General features: G+C 47.5%; 2 protein-coding genes across 4 annotated transcripts in view; both read right to left on the bottom strand.

The window, feature by feature from the left end:
* Positions 1-6930, bottom strand: part of NUP188 (nucleoporin 188) — a 57485-nt gene extending 50555 nt beyond the window's left edge. For 2 of the 3 annotated variants that reach the window (XM_076053185.1, XM_076053186.1), the window contains exons 1-3: positions 6601-6929; positions 2833-2887; positions 1139-1212 (exon numbers count right to left, since the gene is read on the bottom strand). In XM_076053185.1, coding sequence (XP_075909300.1) covers positions 1139-1212; positions 2833-2887; positions 6601-6626 — 155 coding nt within the window. In that variant the 5' untranslated portion in view covers positions 6627-6929. Of the gene's footprint in view, positions 1-1138; positions 1213-2832; positions 2888-6600 lie in introns of all 3 variants that reach the window. The other variant, XM_076053187.1, reaches the window with a different exon arrangement.
* An 8636-nt stretch (positions 6931-15566) lies between these two features.
* LOC116955350 (uncharacterized) overlaps positions 15567-21416 on the bottom strand; it is a 51882-nt gene continuing 46032 nt past the window's right edge. The window contains exons 49-55 of the mRNA XM_076052942.1: positions 20875-21103; positions 19660-19671; positions 18896-18958; positions 17468-17488; positions 16462-16513; positions 16190-16259; positions 15567-15752 (exon numbers count right to left, since the gene is read on the bottom strand). Of these exons, the coding sequence (XP_075909057.1) occupies positions 15567-15752; positions 16190-16259; positions 16462-16513; positions 17468-17488; positions 18896-18958; positions 19660-19671; positions 20875-21103 (633 nt within the window). The remainder of the gene's footprint in view (positions 15753-16189; positions 16260-16461; positions 16514-17467; positions 17489-18895; positions 18959-19659; positions 19672-20874; positions 21104-21416) is intronic.

Genomic DNA, 21416 nt, shown 5'->3' with positions numbered 1-21416 from the left:
TGTATGTGTGTTTGGGTGATTTGTTTACCTTTCCTACACTTTGCACTCCTATCATGTTTGTTGTTTTGTTTGTTGTTAAATTTTGATTTAAAGCTTTCGTGACTGCAGTAATTCATATTCTTAGTTCTTTCGGTAAAGTCACGTTGAAGGGAAACAATAAAATAATAATAAAAATATAAAACAATAAAAATTCTCACGACGTTTCGACCATAACACAAACGGTCGTCTTCAGGTGTGTTGTTAACCGTTTGTGTTATGGTCGAAACGTCGTGAGAATTTTTATTGTTTTATATATATATTTTTTGTTTCCCTTCAACGTGACTTTTGTTTGTTGTTGTTGTAACGTTTTTACCCGCCCCTACTGGACATCTGGGAATTCCTCGAGTATAAATAAATATTCTGATTCTGAAATACTGGGGCAAGTCCCGGGTTGGGCTGCCCCAGAATCTAGTCAAGTAAACACATAATTTGGTTTATATACTGAATGCCTTTCTGGCACAAACCTGCCACTCAATGACACGACTGCACAACAAAACCATCACATGAACCCTCTCGCGGTTGCGATGACGTACGTGTACGTTCAATGATGACGTACCCCGAACTACATCTTGCCACAGTGGCGAGATGTTAACTACCTCGCCTGGGATACAGGTCGTGGGTTCGATCCCGCCTCTGACGCGCGTATATTTGGAGTTTGGAGTTTGCGTGTCTCTCTCCCCAACCCCCCCCCCCCCCCCCCCCCGTGGATGTTTCTCTGGGTCCTCCGGTTTTCCCCTCCACATTTAGAATCATGCGTTTCGAGTATTTGGCTGCTATCAATTTCCACATGATCATAAACCACTTCTTTGAGCTATAATTTGTGGCCAGGTCGCTTCAGAAGACCTGGTACAATTAAAATAGTTTAGTTTTAGTTTACAAGCAGCAACACAAAAAACAACCGCCATTTGCTACTAAGTGGCGGTGACGTCACCATGGCGCTTGGGCCAGGCTATGTGGACTTTACGGCCACGTGAAGTGTCGAAGGCCCGCTGGTAAGAGGTCATGGGACAAACACAGGTGCCATGGGTTGACTGAGATGGATGGCAGATGCACCACCTATGCCCCCCACAGTGCCAACACAAACACACACACCTCCTACCTGGGCACTTTGAAAAAAGCCAATCCCTGCTCCAGGCGTTCAAAGTGCTTGTCGAGCTCATCCTTAATTTGCTCCTGACAACACATAGAGGGAAAGCACACACACACACACACACGTGTCAACGCCTTGGCAGCCAAGATCTCCCTTGTCCAACTCAGCCACAACTCAACGCTCCAACGTCAAAAGCAAAACATCACCGAGATTTGCGTCAGCAATACAGTATGCATCTCTGCTTATGCTGTTAACTTTACGGCCCAGGACTTGAAAACACCCCGTTGGAAGTCTCACTGGGTCTCACCTGCTTTAAATAAGTCACCTACAAATACCGTATTTTCCCGCATATAACCCGCGGGGTATACCACTTTTTACAAACAAAACAAGACCCTGCGGGATATATGGAGGTGCGGGCTATCCCAAAAATATTTTACACGTGTGACATGTCATAACTCGTTACATTTTTTCATGGTAGGACTATTCACTATGCAACACGTACCTTTGACTAAAGCACTGCTGAATAAGCCACTCACACTAAAATTGCACATGTTATCACGTTTTAAATTATTCCAATTGTTTGTACAATAAAACGACAATGTTTGAAGTGGGCGGCACCGTGTTTACCGGCGACGGGAGAGCTGGGGGGGGGGAGAGGTGGAGGGGAGGCGACGGCGTTACCGTAGTGCCGCTATTGTCTGCGCAGTGCGCAATCTACCAGTGCTAAAACTGAACTTACTTATCTACCAGTTATGTGTTACTTATTTATTGGATATTTACTTTTGTTACTTATTTACTGTTTTAAGTTCACTCGTTTCCGGTTAGCTTGTTTTCTTTGTGCACGTTATGATTTAAATTTTAATAGCTGATAGTGGAATGTATTACAAATATAAACTTCGTATTAATATGATGGACTGAAGCTGCGGTAACGACGTTAAAGATATGAATTCATGCGGGGTATATGGAGGTGCGGGCTATCTGAAATTTGTTTTACACAAAATGCTATTTTTGCGGGGTATATGCGTCTGCGGGTTATATGCGTATGCGGGCTATATGCGGAAAAATACGGTAGATGTACAGCCCCATTTTGGTCAATCCACTGCTGGTTGAGGGCCTCCCCCAGCCCCATGCTGTACTGAATAAGGGGCTGGTCGGATAATGTCACTGCGTTGGTCAGTGCAGTATTATTTAGTAATTTAAATATTTCACCTGGAATATTCATTGAGAGGCAACATCTAATATGCGTGGCTGTCCCGAGTGTCACTTTCCTTTACATAGCAAGCATGCAATGAGCATACACAAACATTTGAAATGCTTGTAAAGGTTAGTGAAGGTAGGGAAAAATTATTGGGAGCATAGTACAGTACAACGATCTATATTTTTGCACTGCCTTCAGCCGACAACCTAGGTCAAAAAGCAACCTATTACACCTGTTTAATGCATGGTGGTCACCTGTTAACCCAGCTAAGTTACCCAAATCTGATGAATTTGAGAGCATTTAGATTGATTTGGTCAGAGGAATCGACAGACCGCCTGATAGTGATAAGTGGGACATAGGCTAAACAACGATGATAATGGAAGATGGATACCAGGCCAAGTGTCTTTGTCCTTCCCCCGCACCTCCGATTAGCACGGTTGGCTACGTACGGTGCGAAAGAAGTTCAACGTACATACACACATAGTGGGATTTCAGATTCACCCACCTCTTCCCTCAGTGCACTCCTGCCAAGGACAATATTCCACAGCTCACGGCAGCTCCTGCAGCAGGGGAATGGGGAAGACAGTAGCTCTCATTATGAAAGGATAAACACGTGTGTGTGTGTGTGTACAGCATTCCCTCATTATTCATGAACTTGCTGTCCGCGATTTTGGCTATCCGCTAATGGCATCTGGAACTCCGAACGACGGCATCGAGAGAGAAAGAAAGTGATGAGACAAAGTGATGAGAGAGAAAGCTTGTTAACGTATTTATTTAGGCCAATATCATTATCCGCAAAACTTTGCTAATGCCGAGCATCTCCGGAACGTATCCCTCGCGAATAACGAGGTAATACTCTCTTGGGTTCTTTCGGTAAAGTCACGTAGAAAGAAAAAATGTATCAAATAATAGCATACGACGTTTCGATTGCAACACAAGCAATCATCATCAGGTACAAATGAAAGCGAAAACAAACCTAGTAAACTTAGAAATATAACGCAATACAACACAGAGAGTCGGCTAACATAACAGTCAACACCCTACCTGGTTGATTACGTTCTTCCAAAGAGTGCAACATTGGAGAGAGAGACAAAAACAGAGACACACAGACGGACACATAAGCAGAGATAACACAGAGACACAAATAGGGACACACACATAGGTAACTGTAGAAATGTCTCCAGCAACTCAACACGCTTAACGTATCTCATAAATAATCTACTCTTCCAATACCTGCTGCAGTCTTGCCGAGGGAGAGCCCCGTGGCAAACTCAAACTATATTAAACTATTTTTTTTATACTACCAGCTAAAGCCGACTGAGCGATATAGCTCTTTTATTTCAGAAGCAACCTAGCCACAAATGATATCTCAACTAAGCGGGCTCATCACGTGGAAATTTATAGCAGTCGCCAAAGACTCTCAACACGTGATGTCAATTCTGAATTGGGGAGGGGAAAACCGGAGGACCCGGAGAAAAATCAACGCGACCACGGGGACCGAGAGAGAACGCAAACTCCAAATATCCATATCACGTGGAAATTTATAGCAGTCGCCAAACACTCTCAACACGTGATGTCGATTCTGAATTGTGGAGGGGAAAACCGGAGGACCCGGAGACAAATCCACGCGACCACGGGGAGAGACACGCAAACTCCAAAAATACAATGGGAGGCATTGTCAGGGTCTGGATGGAAACCACGACCTCCTGCATACCAGGTGAGGGAGTTAACATCTTGTTCCCAGTGGCAGCTGTCCCCGTGCAGCACAAGGTGTCCACCAACACACCACTGACTTGACAATGGGGCATCAGTCTGCCAGTACGGGGAGGCGATGTTGCGTTAATCGCAGGTCAATATATTGAACATGGCCAATTTGGAGCACGATGCCGGCACACACACACACAACCCACTCTAGGAACACGGTTTTAACTCGTGTAAATAACGTGTGTATTGACTAAAAACAAATGAGATAATACTCTTTGGTTCTATTCGGTAAAGTCACGTAGGTAAAAAATCAAACAAAAATCACGACGTTTCAGCCACAACACAAGCGGCCTTCATCAGGTGAAGGGACCAGGCTGTCTCGAGGACAGCGCTGGAGTGAAACACAGCCACGCTCAGACCGCGACCTTTAAGCTGTGTGCGAGGAAACAAGGTGCCTTGACAAAGGAATTAGCATAAAAAATTAGCATTTGATTGGCCGACTTAGCATGATGAACGGTGTAGAGGTGGTGTACATGCGGGTGAACATGCCGGTTGGCGAGGGGGGGAGGGGGAGTTTACCTATTGATGGTGTGAAAAGGGAATTTTTAAGAGCTGCGAAAGTTTGGGGTACCACTACTAGAAAAATATACTGTACCATTGAAAATTAGTTTAACGTTTGGTTCGATTTAGAACATCTTTCCAATGGTTGCTTAATTTGAAACCATCTTCTTGGTTGAAATTGTGTCTGTTTGTAGATCTGAATTGCCTCGTGAACAAATCTCTGATAAAAACCCGTGGGTTTGCAAAGAACCTTGGTATCGGAGAAAATTATATCGTGATCACCCACAGCGTTGTAACAGTGATCAGCCGCGGCAGAAGAATTCGTTCTGCCGCGTTTCGGATCTGATTTGTGCTCGCGAATTCGGTCAGAGACATGTCGCTTCGTCTCCCCGATATAGCAGTCACCGCAGGTACAACTCAATTTGTCTGTCTCGTGACCCCGGATGATCTGATCCCATCCGTGAAGGATGTCATTCCTGACTTGCAGTACCCCGGGGTTTACAAATTGAGTTGTACCTGCGGTGACTGCTATATCGGGGAGACAAAGCGACATGTCTCTGACCGAATTCTCGTCTCTCATCTTTTTGTTGTATTTACCTCCGTGATTTGTTCTTGACACCTGATGAAGATCGCTTGCGTTGTGATCGAAACGTCGTGATTGTTTTTTTTGTTTTAATATAATTTTATTGTATTTCTACATACGTGACTTTACCGGAAAAAAAACAATGAGTAATTTGATGCAGTCACGAAAGATTTAATACTTTATTACAATACCTGCAGTCAAAATGCAAACAAAAAAACATACTATGATAATATATGTGGCACTGTCCTTGAAACCGATTTGTCCACACCAAGGGACGGCTTTCTTTTGAGCCTCGACCCAATTGGTGCTCCACCAGATGAATCCAGGAACAAAAAACATCAAAATATTCCAGAAAAAGCGCCGTACACCAACGCTGTGTACAAAAATCCCAGTGGGATGCAAGTCAAACAACAACCACAAGACAACTTAGATTAAGGCCATCAGTCTAACGCCGTACTACAACAAACACAAACATGGCCAAAACCAAAAAACGATTTCGAAATCACCAAAAATAAAGCCATAAAAACAATGTAACAACAGTGATCATAGGAACTGTGATTCAATTTTAACAATAAACCATACAGCACATACATAACATGCACAACTTTGCAGCCAGTGGTTATCGAGAGTAGCCCTGTGATATTTGAAACGTTCCTGCAAACGGCCGGTCACCCCGAACCGTTTGACAACCGGCGCCGATCAGCGTGGCGAATGAAGTTTGTCACGGGAGGTGGGAATGGTGGCGCAACGGTTAGCGCACTGAACTCTTTGTCAGCCCCCCCCCCCCAGTTGAGATTCCGGGCCACGGCTAACAGCAGTAGCCCAGTGCAAAACACCTCACTAGCTGGGTGGGCCTTATCTGGTTAAAAATTGAACATAAAGTTTAATTAATTTCGATTTAAAGCTTTCGTGACTGCAATGATTCATCTTCTTTGGTTCTTTCGGTAAAGTCACGTAGAATGAGAATAAAATAATAAATTGATAAAATAAAATAACACAATAATATTCTCACGACGTTTCGGCCACAACACAAGCGGCCTTCATCAGGTGAAGGGAGCGAGACTGTCACTCCAGCGCTGTCCTACCAGACAGTCTCGCTCCCTTCACCTGATGAAGGCCGCTTGTGTTGTGGCCGAAACGTCGTGAGAATATTATTGTGTTATTTATTTTATCAATTTATTATTTTATTCTCATTCTACGTGACTTTACCGAAAGAACCAAAGAAGATAAAGTTTAATACTTTACTACCCTGAATGGCCGGTCACCCACCCTCCCTCCCTTCACCATCGCGGTGAATGTGTGGCCAATCTCCCGTGACAAGACGCGGCTTATGGTTCGGCATTCGCACGGCAGTGGAGTTAGCACGGCTGTAGTGGTGGGTAAAACAGTTTTCCGTGGCTGTGTCAACGTGTTCAGCGCCGTTACCTGAGGGCGAGGCCTGTGCCGGGCATGGTGCCGGCGTCTCCCGCCAAGGGCCGCTTCTTTGCCTCGGCACGGCGAAACGAAGTTCCGGAGACGCAGCGCGCGAGCAGCCCAATGCGACGGAGGCTTCGGGGACACAACAACAACAACAGCAGCAGCAACAAGAATAACAGCGGCGGAGGCGGCGGTGGTGGTGGTTGTTGCTGTTGCTGCAACTGCAACAGCCGCGCACATGGGGAGCGGGCAGCGCGAATCTTGCCGCGCGTCTTCACCGAGGAAGGAGAGGCTAGCGGGCGGCCATCTTACGTAGGGACGCTCACACCCCCACGCTTACACCCCCCACCCCCATCAAATGAGGCGGTGGCGTTGGAGCGGGCGGCCATCTTACGTGGGGATGCTTGCCCCCCCCATCCAACGCTTGCACCCCCCCCCCATCCAACGCTTGCACTCCCACCCCCCCCATCCAATGAAGGAGGGGGGGGTTGGAGCGGGCGGCCATCTTACGTGGGGACGCTTGCATCTCGCATCCAATGGAGGTTAGAGCGGGCGGCTATCTTACATAGGGACGCTTGCATCTCGCGTCTAATGGAGGTAAGGGCGGGCAGGCGGCCATCTTACGTAGGGACACCCGCGCTTCACGGGGGGGGGGGTATCGGGCGGCCATCTTACGTGAGGCAGTTCTCAACGTGCGGACGTCTGCACGGGGTAGGGGACTTACCGTGGAAGTTGATCTCCCCACTGACCATCGACTTGCCCATCTGTAAGATCCGTCTGACATTCTTACACTCCGGTGGTGGGTGTCCATCTGGGACCCCATTCAAACCCACAGTGGCCTGGTTGTTAGCTAGCTGAGGATAAATTTTGATTTAAAGCTTTCGTGACTGCAGTAATTCATATTCTTAGTTTTTTCGGTAAAGTCACGTTGAAGAGAAACAACAAAATAATAAAATATTTATAAAACAATAAAAAAATTCTCACGACGTTTCGACCATAACTCAAACGGTCGTCTTCAGGGGACTTACCGTGGAAGTTGATCTCCTGAAGACGACCGTTTGAGTTATGGTCGAAACGTCGTGAGAATTTTTTTATTGTTTTATAAATGTTTTATTATTTTGTTGTTTCTCTTCAACGTGACTTTACCGAAAAAACTAAGAATATAGCTGAGGATAGTTGCATGGAGGAATTTCAATATTGCTTGCAGCTGGGGTTGGCTGCGTGCTACTCTTTTTCTGATGCTGAGGGGAAATGGGTGAGGTTCATGATTGTTAAAACAAAATTGAACACGTGGAGGGGAAAAAACCCGAAGTTTGTGGGGAATAATAGCCATTTTCTGTACCTTTGAGGCATAAGCAATTAGAAAATAACACTACCCAGGAACCAAGAAAAATATTTTGTTGTTCCACAGTGTAATAATCCAGCACTGCTACACTCCAGTCACTAGCCCACCGTTGGCCAGTCATCCCTTATCACTCTTCTAATGCTATCACAGTACTCTTTGGTTCTTTCGGTAAAGTCGCGTAGGTATAAAATCAAACAAATCACGACGTTTCGGGCGCACCGCAACTTTCCCACCTGATGGCGGACGCTTGGTGTTGCGCCCGAAACGTCGTGATTTATTTTATTTTTCTACCCACGTGGTGACTTTACCGAAAGAACCCAAGAGTGTGGATTCCTGCTGTCACGAAGGCTTCAAATCAAGATTGCTATCACCATGGTTTACCCTTCCAGAGAGCTTTACTCATTGATTCCTTCAGCCGTGTCGAGGACTCAATATACCAGACTCATCGTTGATTCCCGCCCACTGTGTTCAACCACAGCACTGAATGTGAAAACAATCCTACTTTTGATTATCTCGCATTGAGAAGAATCAATGAACTTGCAATTTAGCAATCTTTGAAATAGCGTGATCAACCGGACTATGCGTTTATTGTTTTTTGACCGACCGTCTGTGTTGCTTTATATGGTTTCCAAAAGTTTGCTAAACCCTGTTTGTCTGGTATGCTTCTCTCTCTGTGTCCCCTGTTGTATCTGTGTTAGTTTCCCCTACTTGGGTGTCTGTGTATACATCTGAGGTTATGTGTTTCCCCTCTCTCGTAAATTTAGCTCTTCTGTACCTGATGATGGCTGCTTGTGTTGCAACCGAAACGTCGTACGCTATTATGTTATTTTATTATTTCTTATTTATACGTGACTTTACCGGAAAAAAAAAAGAGTCTCTCACATTGCTTTAGAATTCCCTGCCATTGTCTCATTTCCAAAGTTTTTTTTAATAAACCTTGCTCAATTATAAAAATATATATACAATCTATTACAACTTTATTAGTTTTATTTTTTTATTTAAAGCTTTCGTGACTGCAGGGATTCATATTCTTGGTTCATTCGGTAAAGTCACATAGAAGGGAAACAATAAAATAGTAAAAATATAAAGCAATAAAATTATCACGACGTTTCGACTGCAACACAAGCAATCATCGTCAGGTGTGAAAACCACAGCAAGAAAATAAAAAAAAATATTGCTGTGGTTTTCACACCTGATGATGATTGCTTGTGTTGCAGTCTAAACGTCGTGATAATTTTATTGTTTTATATTTTTATTATTTTATTGTTTCCCTTCTACGTGACTTTACCGAAAGAACCAAGAATATGTTATCGTTAGTTTTACTGGTAGGAACGAAGTTGTAAACTGAGTGTACCAGCCTGCAATAGATTAATGTGTCCGTCCGTCCGTCCCCTTTCAATACTTTAACGAAGTGAAATCTCGTGCTGTTGGGTGTAAAATCAGCAATAGACAGCGCAGAGACTTGTCGTACCAGCCCACCCTGCAGGGACCTGTTAATGTTAGGTGTGTTGCTCTCCAGTTGCCTGTTTTGTTTTTCCCGCCGCTGCCCGAGACTTCAAATCTCCCGCCTTGTTCAAGTAATCCGCCACCAGGGGCGCATCAAGTGCGTGGGACCCACCACTACAAACTACAGGAATACATTTTGACTTAAAACTTTACTGACTGCAGGAATTCATATTCTTTTTCCTCCTGAAGACGATCGCTTGTGTTGTGATCGAAACGTCGTAGTTTTTATTTTATTGACTTTTATTATTATTTTTTTCTATCTACGTGACTTTACCGAAAGAAGCAAAGAAATAGTACAGGAATACCTTGCACTTTCATCTGGTTAGGGACCGGAGCATGGACGAATGTCAAAAATGGACAAATGTCAAAGCAGAGCCTTTATTTAGCTTGCAAATGTATTTTGGCTGGCGAAAAAACGGCGTGCAAATAACTACAGTAACTATATAACACGTGCGTGCGAAACCTAAATAAACAGAAATAACAGAAAAATAAACAAAGGAGATGCTCACTGAGCGACTTCTATTCAAAGACTGAACGAGAAAAACGGCGCGTGGCGCGACCGTCGCGGAAGCTTGGGGATGAAACCGGATGGAAGAGAAAGCCGCGTGGACGAAATTTGAAACGTGGTTGTAGTTGAGAACGGCCGAAAGGGCGGAGCGACGAAAGTCAAGTGGACGAAAGTCAAGAGTATCGCTCTACTTAGCCCCGTCGTTCAGTTGTGCATCAGCCGTGAAAACGCGGTGGTGCTCTCATTTGCACCTCGTGAAAGTGTGCGGTATTTACAACACCACTCAATGTCCCCCTTAATCAAGGCCCCTAAAGCGTCGAGCTGGCGGTGAAGGTGAAGCGGCGCGTGAGGAAGAGGGCGCGGTGAGGGCTGTAGTTGTCTTTAGAGAGAAGAAACGACGTTGATTCCTTGCAAAAAAGGTTTCTATTTTGTGTTTGAACATCTTGACACCTATTCATATTCTTAGCTCTTTCGGTAAAGACTTTACCTGAAGAGCTAAGAATATGAATTACTGCAGTCATGAAAGCTTTAAATCAAAATTTAAATAAAAATCTTGACACCTGTTTTATTGCCAGAAAGGGTAAAAGCTATTCTTATTTTTTCATAAGTGAAGTTGAGTTGCACGTTCGTCTCGCTCGCGGAGAGAGTGAGGCGTCGGTAGAACGGCATCTGGGCTGTGTGAGCAGAGTCCCCCCTCTCCATTCCCTAACATCACCATCATCGTCATCGTCACTGTCAACGTTATCTGGACTTCACTATCAACATTAAAGGTAATTAATACGATTTTTTGTTCATACAGGGTTACCGTGTGTTCTTCGGTACTGGACGTATTTCTCAAGTTTACCGAATGCATAGGGTGCGTAGTTAGGCGTCGATGGAAGTGTTAACCGCCGCTGCAGAACCTAACCCCTACTTTCCATAAGCCTTTTAGTTTTGCCAAACACGGTTTCCCTAGCCACGGGGGTTTTCAGGAACCTAACTTCTACGTTTCATAAGCCTATTAGTTTTGCCAAACACGGTTTTCCTAACCACGGGGGTTTTCAGGAACCTAACCCAATATTTTCCACGAGCCTTTGAGTCTTGCCAACCACGGGGGTTTTTCTAATACACATGCGTGTATTTTCTCAATTTTACATACGTGTGTAATGACAGTGTGGCACCTGCCGGCCTGTAAGGGTAATTACGGTTAAAGCTGCATTACATAATGCCTTATTATGAAGGGGCGTATCTGGGGTAAAGGTCAAGGGCAGAGTCAGTCAAGAAGCTCCGGGAACCGTCCCGAAGGGTCTAGAAGGTTCTAGAAAGGGGGCGTGGCCAGAGGTGGAGCTTGGCAACGCCAGGCAGATATAAGGAGCGCCAAACCAGAGCTTCAGGCTGTTAGTGTGGGGTCTGGGTCCTGGTTGCGTCTCTGCTGTCATCATCTCTTCGTCTTCGACCACGTGGCTGTTCTTCTGCAAGACCAGCTCCGCCTAGGTGTAGCCGCGTTACGAAATGTATCGCCCTGCGTGCTCTTAATAAATAAGAAGCCTTCTACTAGACGTGGGTCGGAAGTCGCTTACTACACGTGTATTAGAAAAGCTCCTTCACTCTGACTCTACACATCAGACAACGAAGCACGACCGAGTCTTTCACTGCAATCACCGACACAGATATATAGAGAGCAGCAGCTTATTTCAACAGGCTTGACAGCATTTATGAAATTGAACATAACATGCTTGTGGACGCGATAAAGAGTGGGGTTATTAAAAGTGGTGGTGTAGTTATGGTGACAGGAGAACAGGCAGGAGTGGTTAAAGAGGGGTTGGGGTAGTGATAGGGGTTGGGGTAGTGATAGGGGTTGGGGTGGTGATAGGGGTTGGGGTAGTGATAGGGGTTGCGGTAGTGGTAGGGGTTGGGGTAGTGATGGGGGTTGGGGTAGTGATAGGGGTTGGGGTAGTGATAGGGGTTGGGGCAGTGATAGGGGTTGGGGTGGTGATAGGGGTAGAGGTTGGGGTTGTGATAGGGGTTGGGGTAGTGATAGGGGTTGGGGTGGTGATAGGGGTAGGGGTTGGGGTTGTGATAGGGGTATGGGTTGGGTCGTGATAGGGGTTGGGGTAGTGATAGGGGTTGGGGTAGTGATAGGGGTTGGGGTGGTGATAGGGGTTGGGGTGGTGATATGGGTAGGGGTTGGGTCGTGATAGGGGTTGGGGTAGTGATAGGGGTTGGGGTAGTGATAGGGGTTGGGGTAGTGATAGGGGTTGGGGTAGTGAAAGGGGTGGGGTAGTGATAGAGGTAGGGGTAGTGATAGGGGTTGGGGTAGTGATAGGGGTTGGTGTAGTGATAGGGGTTGGGGTAGTGATAGGGGTTGGGGTAGTGATAGGGGTTGGGGTAGTGAAAGGAGTGGGGTAGTGATAGGGGTTGGGGTAGTGATAGGGGTTGGGGTAGTGATAGGGGTTGGGGTAGTGATAGGGGTTGGGGTAGTGATAGGGGTTGGGGTAGTGATAGGGGTTGGGGTAGTGATAGCGGTTGGGGTCGTGATTTGGGTTGAGGTAGTGATAGGGGTTGGGGTAGTGATAGGGGTTGGGGTAGTGATAGAGGTAGGGGTAGTGATAGGGGTTGGGGTAGTGATAGGGGTTGGGGTAGTGATAGGGGTTGCGGTAGTGGTAGGGGTTGGGGTAGTGATGGGGGTTGGGGTAGTGATAGGGGTTGGGGTAGTGATAGGGGTTGGGGCAGTGATAGGGGTTGGGGTGGTGATAGGGGTAGAGGTTGGGGTTGTGATAGGGGTTGGGGTAGTGATAGGGGTTGGGGTGGTGATAGGGGTAGGGGTTGGGGTTGTGATAGGGGTATGGGTTGGGTCGTGATAGGGGTTGGGGTAGTGATAGGGGTTGGGGTAGTGATAGGGGTTGGGGTGGTGATAGGGGTTGGGGTGGTGATATGGGTAGGGGTTGGGTCGTGATAGGGGTTGGGGTAGTGATAGGGGTTGGGGTAGTGATAGGGGTTGGGGTAGTGATAGGGGTTGGGGTAGTGAAAGGGGTGGGGTAGTGATAGAGGTAGGGGTAGTGATAGGGGTTGGGGTAGTGATAGGGGTTGGTGTAGTGATAGGGGTTGGGGTAGTGATAGGGGTTGGGGTAGTGATAGGGGTTGGGGTAGTGAAAGGAGTGGGGTAGTGATAGGGGTTGGGGTAGTGATAGGGGTTGGGGTAGTGATAGGGGTTGGGGTAGTGATAGGGGTTGGGGTAGTGATAGGGGTTGGGGTAGTGATAGGGGTTGGGGTAGTGATAGCGGTTGGGGTCGTGATTTGGGTTGAGGTAGTGATAGGGGTTGGGGTAGTGATAGGGGTTGGGGTAGTGATAGAGGTAGGGGTAGTGATAGGGGTTGGGGTAGTGATAGGGGTAGGGGTAGTGATAGGTGTTGGTTTGTGATAGGGGTTGGGGTAGTGATAGGGGTTGGGGTAGTGATAGGGGTTGGGGTGGTGATAGAGGTAGGGGTAGTGATAGGGGTAGTGATAGGGGTTGGGTCGTGATAGGGGTAGTGATAGGGGTTGGGGTAGTGATAGGTGTTGGGGTCGTGATAGGGGTTGGGGTAGTGATAGGGGTTGCGGTGGTGATAGGGGTTGGGGTAGTGATAGGGGTTGAGGTAGTGATAGGTGTTGGGGTAGTGATAGGGGTTAGGGTGGTGATAGGAGTTGGGGTAGTGATAGGGGTTGGGGTAGTGATAGGGGTTGGAGTAGTGATAGGGGTTGGGGTAGTGATAGGGGTTGGGGTAGTGATAGGGGTTGGGGTAGTGATAGGTGTTGGGGTAGTGATAGGGGTTGGGGTAGTGATAGGGGTTGGGGTAGTGATAGGGGTTTGGGGTTGGGGTAGGCCTGGTGATAGGGGTAGCAATAGGGTAGTGATAGTGGTTAGGGTGGTGATAGGGGTTGGGGTAGTGATAGGGGTTTGGAGTTGGGGTAGGCCTGTCGATAGGGGTAGCGATAGGGTAGTGATGGGTGTTAGGGTGGTGATAGGGGTTGGTGTAGTGATAGGGGTTTGGGGTTGGCCTGGTCCGTAGCGGGGGGGTAGGGGCAGGGAGTAGGAGCAGTAGCAGGAAGAACGATTGGCTAGGGGTGGAAAGATGGCGGTTGTTTTAAGGGAGGAACGGATGCAGCCTCAGTGTCCCTGCGGTGTTGGAGGACACGTGTGAGAACCCTGGACACCGCTCTCTTGGCCACTGATGGGGCCGCTTGATGGGGATATCGTGCGGTTGCATCCTGTAAACTTTGTAAAGGGACCTGGATCCAAACCCCTTGACCGCAAAAAAGTCGATGCAGCCAGGATGATAACGTGCGGGAGTCTGTGGTTGAGTCACGTATGTGCGAAGAAACCTGCATTTAGATTATTTTGCTGGTATACATTTCCACATAAGCTACTTTGTTGAGCTATCATCTGTGGCCAGGTCGCTTCTGAAATAAATAGCTATATATAGCTCAGTGGGCCTTACCTGGTAAAATAAACAAAAATAGTTTCGTTTGTGTTGCATTTCTTGTACTTTGCACCCATATCGTGTTTTTTTTATTGGTTGTTGCAACGTTCTTACCCGCCCCAATTGGACATGTGTGAAAAACAGCTTATATAGCTCATCGGACTTCTCCAGTATAAATCAATATTCTGTTTCTGTACATATGTTGAACGTCTGCCACACCGTACGTAGCTGCAGGGTTTACGTCCAGGCGGGTAAAACTATCTTTTTCCGAGACAGAAATCACGAAAGTGCAACCCCAACGCCCGGTAAAAAAAAAAGAAAAAAATTCAAACTGTAAATCGGCACGTGAAGAAAAAAAACCGAACAAGTATTTTCTGAATTCTTTTATTTAAAAGGCGAGTCACATTTGAGGCTGTAGCAAACGACACCGGCGCACGTCCCGGTCACGCTGGTGACTCTCACACGCATGCGACTGTGGAGTCCTCATGCCGAGCAGGGGTCAAATATCCACTTGTGCCACGATTGTCTTGGTCAAGGCAATTCTGGGTCTCTACTAACGGTTGGAATTGCATCATTGCATCATTGCTCTGTTACAGAACCTTCCGTTTATCACGTTTTGGCTTAACCCCGTGCTCGGCTCGGTTATGTGGTAACAGAAGAGGTCAGTGGGGAGAGGTCATGTCTGGACCGTGCTGGCTGTGGCCACATCAGTTACAAAGCAATATTGACACTACAATCCAAACGTGTACAGATCTCTAGAGGTGGCCCGGACGGTTGGACCTAAAGCCTGGCCCATAGACAATCAGCGTGAGCAATGAGCGGTGAGCCACGGGGTCGCTTCTGAACATCGCCAGAACGGGGTTCACTTGCAGAGCGACTGACGACACGTAGCGGACGGCCGTCATCCGTGACACTGAATCACCAGGCCTGGTCGCATACGAGCACAGCAGGTACACGCGTCAAAACACTTTAACGCAAACGTAAGGTTTTCCCCTTTAAGATGCGACGTCTAAGCGATGACCGAGCGACTCGCGCGAAATCTGGGAATCCGTGGCTCAGTTGCCATTGCCGACAATGGTCGTCTCGCGCGTGAGCCGGTTTGAAGGCAGACTGAGACGTCCGGCCAAGCGAGAAGGGGGCGGGGGGGGGGGGGTGGCGAGCGGCCGACCCCAAACGTCTAAGCGCAGGGGCAGCCCTTGAAGACGAAGGAGAGGGGCTCCCCGGGTGCGGCATGCGACGAAATGCTGTTGATCACGGAGCCGTCGAAGGAGAGGACCCCCGGCTTCTTCACCACCCTCACCACACCGCCCACCTCCGGGATGACCACGCCGGCGTGCGCGGCAGCAACGCACACCATCGAGTCCTGCCGAGGGGCCACCGGTGTTCATTACAGCAGCAGGGGCGGCGGTGGCAGCGATAATAATACATATTTTTTAACCAGTATGGCCCGCGTTCGCGTGGATTTTTCTCCGGGTTCTCTGGGTTTTTCCCTCCACATTTAGGATCAACGTGCGCTCAGAGTATTTGGCTACTGCTATAAATGGCCACACGATGATAAGCCACTTCGTTGAGCGATAATTCGTGATATGCAGGTCGCTTCTGATAGAGAGCTATTAAAGCTCAATGGGCCTTACCTGATAAAAAATAAAATTCGTGAAGTTTTAGTTCAAACAACCCGCCATGCTTGAGAACCCGCTTCAATCGCGTGCGACTCATTCCCATTTTCCATCCCGGAATCTCAACGGTGCCGGCTTGGTGTTCCGACCCCTGAGTCACGCAGGCGCCACTCTCCACCCTTACCAATGAGTAGATGTAGCTGCCCTTGACCTTGTAGCCCTTGACAGCTTGGCATCCCGGAGGACAGAAAACCCTACAAACCACAATGACACAGCGAGCGCGGGAATTAGCAACGTCACGGAGCCGTCCCACTGGGGGCCCTGAGCAGACGTTCGAATTAAACGACGTCTGTTTTGCCTGCACGCGAAGTGACGGCTTCGTCGGTGCATCGGTGCGTACGTCCTCCACCCCCCCCCCTCCCCCACCCGCGTCTTGTAATTCCGGCGCTCTCTTACACTGCGGCGCTGTCCGTCAGGAATTCCTTGGCCGTGGTGGTGCAGGTGATGGCTGCAATACAAACGCGCACACACACGCTCGGGTTTAATTATGCCACTAGCCAGACTATTGGGGGCAAGTGCTTTTAGAGAGTAGCGGGCGCCTATGAAGGCCGGCACGGCGCACGAGGGGGTTGGGTGGCCAGCACCATGCCCGGCCGCCTTTGTCTCCCACAGTGGAGATCTTTACACAATTCATTGGAGGCTCGGTCGACTTAGGGAGGGCTCGGGCCGACTTCAGATAATCGTCACCGGCGGTGGTGGCCGCCGTGAGCAGGAATCGAACTCGGGTCGTCGGGTTCGTAGCGTGGCCTAGCGCTACCCGCTACACTACCCCAATGACACTATCATATCACACACGGGACAGGTTTTTACCAATCCTGGCCAGCTGACTCAAAGACTTAACAAATTCAATAATGAAATGTGTCCATCCTGCCTTAATTTCTCACTTTTTAGAAACCTGGCACCTGCGTTCCTCTGGTCCATGGGCTTCAGGTGCACTTACTACTGACTTATTACTTTTTATTTGACCAGGTAAGGCCCACTGAGCTATATAGGTCTTTTTCAGAACCAACCTAGCCACAAATGATAGCGCGATGAAGTGGCGTATCGTGTAGAAATTGATAGCACCCAAATTTATAGCACCCAAATACGCTAAACGTGTAATGTTGATTCTAAATATGACGTGAAAAGCCTGAGGCCCTGGACAAAAATCCATGCGACCATGGTGAGAGAAACATGAAAACTGCAAATTTGCAGGCGACAGAGTCGAAATTGAACCCACGACCTGCTGCATACCGAGCGAGAGTATTAACATCTTGCCACCACGCCGCCTAGGCACTCCACCAAGCTATGGCCATGTGTTCAGACAATCGTGCAGGGTGGCTATAATCCCCTGGGTCAATTTGCAATCTTTTTGGCGAGGATGTCGTAGGTGGCAAATTGGAGATGGGAGGCACGAACTGACCTTTAAGTCCCTTGGATCCACCTGTGGGAGGGAAAGAGAGATTCGTTCATGAGGCTATCCACATAGACAAACACAGAGACAATTTCAACCGAGAAGATGGATTCTGGCTTAGCAATCATTGGAAGGATTTGATAAACCATTTTGGGTCTTAATTGATTGTTCAAGCTTACGGTGACTTTCAGAACCGCATCCACTGTTTTCCTCTCCCCCCTCCTCTTTTCCGAACATAGATAGACTCGTCTATCTGAACAAACTGTCAAATCGCTCTCCGTGGTGCTAACGTTAAAAATAATCGCCACTTTTTTCAAATTTTCTTGCTGTGGTTTTCACACCTGATGATGATCGCTTGTGTTGCAGTCGAAACGTCGTGATAATTGTATTGTTTTATATTTGTATATATATTTATTATTTTATTGTTTCCCTTCTACGTGACTTTACCTTAACCTTTAAAGAACCAAGAATACATAGGTGGTGGGGGGTTAGTAAAACACGTGACGACACAACAAGCATCGGCCAAGGTTACTGGTGTACATTATTTCTCCAATTGGTGCCCAGCTGCATTGGCGATGCTATTATTCCCGAAGAAACAATGGCAATTATCATCGCATTATTTAAAGTACGCTTTAGACTTACAAATAACGACGCTGGCAGTCGATCAAAGACGGTCACAGCTGCATCGTGCGGCGCTTTCAAATGAGCTTCTGTGGCCGTCTGGAATGCACTTCCCTTCCGATATTAGGAAGCCACTTAGGAGCTATGCGCTTTTAAATCATATAGATTGACAAACTAATTTCTTTAGTACTGCTTTTGTGTTTAGTTCGTTGTCCTTACCACACACCTCCGATTAGCACGGTTGGCTATGTACGGTGTGAAAAAGTTCAACATACATACATTCACAGAAGATCAAAACCAGCAGCAGAATCTGAAGCTCAGGACTGGGGTGAGACTGACATTCTATATGGGATGAATCTGCAAATTCCACCTTTGAAGCGGAAAGAGCGAACCAGGCTGTGGGAATTTAAACATTAAGTGTGCCACATCAGATAAAATGATTTAAACCATTAACTGTTAACTTTGTTGTACCAAGTAAGGCCCCACTGAGCTATGTAGTTATTTTTTCAGAAACGACCTGGTCACAAATGATAGCTCAACGAAGTGGCTTATCATCAGGTTGACATTTATTGCAGCAAAATACTCTAAACGTGCGACGTTGATTCTAAATGTGGAGGGGAAAATCGGAGGACCAGGACAAAAATCCACACGACCACGGTGAGAGACACACCATCAGGGCCAGGATCGAACCCTCGACCTCCTGCATACCAGGTGAGGGAGTTAACATCTCACCACCACCGCAGATGATGGTGAAATTTGAGTCTCTGTTAAAATAAAAAAAACGATAAACAGGAGCCTGACTGATGCTGCATTTACCTCCGATGATCCGTGTTTTGTCCGCCATCAGCTTGGTCGTGTCTATGACCACCTGCATATTCTCTGCGAAAGAAGGAGCCACCACGTGCACAGTTAGGTCTGTAAAAAAAGTTATTTTAACTACTTTTCATAGTATATACAATGTTTTTTGTCTCTTAAACTGCGATTCTTAAGTGTTATTGTTAGTGTTTAATGTTAGTAACACTTAGTCTGTGCTGTTCTCCAGTTGCCTGGGTTAAAAGTGGGCGAGGTTTTGCACAATCCTAGTGAGTTGGCTCAACAACTGAATAAACTAAACTAACATAGAGACTCATAGAGATACTAGAGACTCATAGAGATGCATAGATACTCATAGAGATACATAGAGACTCATAGAGATACTACAGACTCATAGAGATGCATAGAGACCCATAGAGATACATAGAGACTCATAGAGATGCATAGACTCATAGAGATACATATAAACTCATAAGGATACGTAGAGACGCATACATATGCATAGAGACTCATAGAGATACATAGAGACTCATCGAGATGCATAGAGACTCATAGAGATACATATAAACTCATAGGGATACATAGAGACGCATAGAGACTGGGTGAAAAGTGGGCTATGTTTTTCCCACAAATCAGCAATGTGCCACTTAAAGCCCACAGTAGGGCTGACGAATATGGTATGGAGGGGTCGTGGGGCGTGCGCGTGACTGGCTCCACAATTTGTGCATATACATCACACGGGATGGGAGACGGGAAGTGCCGCTTACCAGCCTTGACGACTGCGGGAAGAAAGAGAGCACAAAAAAAAACGTTCATTAGAAAGCCATTGACTGACTGACTGCCTTGCCCTCCATAGGGGGGCCCCGGGCAAATCTCACCATGTGGGTCCCACCCCCACCTCCGCCGACGCCTTCAAACTAAACCGGAGAGTATCGCGTCTAGATGTGTTGTCGTTCACCCACCACCACCACCCAGGCGCAGCCAATTAGCAAGTTTTGTCACGTGTAAACATAACGTGGTGCCAATTAGTTACTATTGCTCCGGCCCGCCGGGCGTCGTTTGCTCCAATAGGCGTGATTTGTGTTTTCACATTATTTGTCGGAGGGGGGGGGAGCTTTTGTTTTCTCTCTGTCGTATTCTTCCAAATTGTGCTCCTGTCATCCTGACGGTGTCGGAGGAACGTCAGGAGGTCTATCTTTTGATCTGCGAGCCAAGTGTGCAACGTGATTTTTTGTTTCCTTTACAACGAATAATGCATCTGGTGTCCCGATGCACTCGCTGTAATAACAAAGGTGCGTCCCTGCAATGTCTCGCTGATGCTACTGTTGGCGGAAAGGCCTTAAGTAGAGGGAGCTCTCGAGACCCCCCCCACCCCTTTAGAGGGCATTTTGGCCTACTCTTCCATGCTGGCCAGATATCGTGGAATAGGTAGAAGGAAGTCCCCAAACTTTGCCCAAACGCGCACGACTTGTGCTGAAAAATTAGCTTGGGTTTGTTCCATTGCCACACCGGGGACTGAATTGGTGACTTGTGGATTGTAAGTCCAGCGTGCTAACCAATCACGCCAGCGTGCCATCGACACACATTATGCCTCGTGCCTAATTCGTGACCAGATATTGCCCAACGTCCCGAGTGAAACTTCGGTATAAAGGGTACTGGCTGAAAACCTTAACATTGATATGTTCTATGCGACCAGTCCAATGATTATTGTGTGCACACTCCCCGGTAAATGTCACTAAACATCACCGCCATTCTCACCACACTACTCTGATGGTAGCAAGGTCGAGGGCGACAAATGTAACTGTGTATTTCTATAAGCCGGTCACCTAATCTTTTCCTTAATAACATGGCTATAGTCCGCTGCTCAAGCCAAGTCACTGACCTAACCTGGAGGTGACAATTATCAAAGGCCCACCAGTCAAAACTCCCCCGGGCTGCCCTCCTGCAAAAATACTAGGTTTACGTGAAAAGAGATTACTCACTTGCAGGCAGGTAGAGGGCCTTGTTGACCATCTGGCCTTGCAGGCGGAAGAGCAGCGAGTAGTCTGAGAGCTGGTAGTAGTATCCTCCACGGGACACGAGCGTCTGGAGCTGCTGGACGTCGCTGGACTTCACGCCCACCGCAAACAGGCTCACCACGTGCTTCTGCAGCAGCTCCGCGATGGGGGCAACGGAGTCGCTGGAAGGCCCGCTCGTTATCAACACCACGCTCTGATGGAATAAACGAGCACCCGGGGTTCCAAAGTTATTCCTGGGGACGATGAATGCGTCTTGCCGTGTGTGCTAATGGTAGAAAAATATCATGGCCGCCTTTTACCGCCAGCACATGTGAGCTGAGCGGTTGTTTTCGACAGCCTATCTGTCATGCCGAGCCAGAACCGAGCCCTGATACGATGGCCAAACGAGATATGTGAATCTGGCTCAGGGCTAAGACGGGTCAGGTGTGGCGCTAATGACGCGTTCATTGCTTGCGACGTCAGTAGCAAGGTTCGACTGCTGCACCAAAAAACGACCTGGGGCCTCC

Source organism: Petromyzon marinus, chromosome 59 (assembly GCF_048934315.1).
Source record: "Petromyzon marinus isolate PM22_M1 ecotype Great Lakes invasive population chromosome 59, UKy_Petmar_22M1.pri1.0, whole genome shotgun sequence".
Lineage (NCBI taxonomy): Eukaryota > Metazoa > Chordata > Hyperoartia > Petromyzontiformes > Petromyzontidae > Petromyzon > Petromyzon marinus.
This window is presented reverse-complemented; position numbering and strand designations above follow the sequence as displayed.